The 1297-nt window shown below is 33.0% G+C and overlaps 1 protein-coding gene across 3 annotated transcripts in view; it reads right to left on the reverse strand.

Moving 5' to 3' along the window:
• nprl3 (NPR3-like, GATOR1 complex subunit) overlaps positions 1-1297 on the reverse strand; it is an 11539-nt gene that overhangs the window by 7068 nt on the left and 3174 nt on the right. For 2 of the 3 annotated variants that reach the window (XM_024272266.2, XM_024272267.2), the window contains exon 3: positions 603-641. The exons of the other annotated variant lie outside the window; for it this stretch is intronic. In XM_024272266.2, coding sequence (XP_024128034.1) covers positions 603-641 — 39 coding nt within the window. The remainder of the gene's footprint in view (positions 1-602; positions 642-1297) is intronic. 3 annotated transcript variants of the gene reach the window in all.

Consider the following 1297-nt stretch of genomic DNA (forward strand, 5'->3'; position numbering starts at 1 on the left):
AAAAAAAAATACGGGAGTAGCCAGAAAACAAGAGGGAGCTTTGGAATTAGCTGTGTGCTAACAGTTGCAATGTTCTGAGAAAGGGTGGCATTAACCAGCATCATTAGACCATCGGAGGAGACATTTAGAGTCACGATGATGAGAAAAACTGGTGTCACTAGAGGAGAGGAAAGTGAAGGAAAAAAGATTTCCGGCAGAAAAAAAATAAAATTTGTGCAACCGGTTTATAAATTAGACGTGAAAGATTCATGCTGGTTTGATTTAAGTAACTCATGCTGTGATAAAAGGGGTTTAAATTAAAGTGTTAACGTTCAGGAAATATTTATTTACTACTTTCGTAATCCACCACCATAATTAAAACAATATTTGCCTAATTTTTCCAATAATTCCTTTAAAATTGTATTTCATATAATTGTTTTAGAGAATTAGAGTCAATTATGACAAGTTTTAAAATGGATTCACTTAATCTGAGTGTTGTTTCAACCTTTTTTTTTTTTTGATCAAGGTTGGAGATCCATACAGAGCACAACATAGAAAAGAAGGGATAAAAAGAAAGGGTTGGTCTAAGCAAAGGGAAGGTGGTTGATAATATTTGGTCTTACCCTGCTACCAACTGTTCGTCAGTAAGAGGAGATTGCTCCCTGAAACGGGAATTGGGCCACAAAAAAAGAAGAAAAAAAGCAAACAAAAGGGAAAATGCAACACATGGTTGGGCTGACAGCATCAAATGGACATTGAAGCAAACATGTGATGTGGAAAAACAAACAAAAAAAAACTGCTCTGCACTCTTTTACACCATTAATGCTTTTTAATGTTCTTCATTTTCTCTTAAATGATTTCATCTGTAGTAAAAAGACACTCATATGGAAGAAACACTGTGGGATTTAAAAATGAAATACAGCAATAAAAAAAAGAAAAGATGTGACTTAATGAAGTAAAATAAAAGGAAAATAAAGTTTTAATTATTAAAACACTGCTCAACTTCTTGCAATTTCTTTGTCATCCTCTGATCTTTTTTGTGATCATATATAAACAACGTTGTATCTCAACAACAGCTGGGAATTTAATTTAAATTTATGATTTAGATGTAAAGTAGTCGATAGGGCTGGGCGATATGGTAAAAAAAATTAAACCTTTGACTTCCAATTATTTTCTTTTTCCTCCTTTGACTTTCTTTAACAAATATTACAAATGTACGGAGCCCCTAAAGGGACATCGGAAAAAAAAAGTTTAAAAAAAAAAATAAATAAATAACTATCTGGTGCGCACCACTTACTAACTGGTGCGCACCACTTAC

The sequence above is a fragment of the Oryzias melastigma genome, linkage group LG8 (genome assembly GCF_002922805.2).
Source record: "Oryzias melastigma strain HK-1 linkage group LG8, ASM292280v2, whole genome shotgun sequence".
In the NCBI taxonomy this organism is placed as follows: domain Eukaryota; kingdom Metazoa; phylum Chordata; class Actinopteri; order Beloniformes; family Adrianichthyidae; genus Oryzias; species Oryzias melastigma.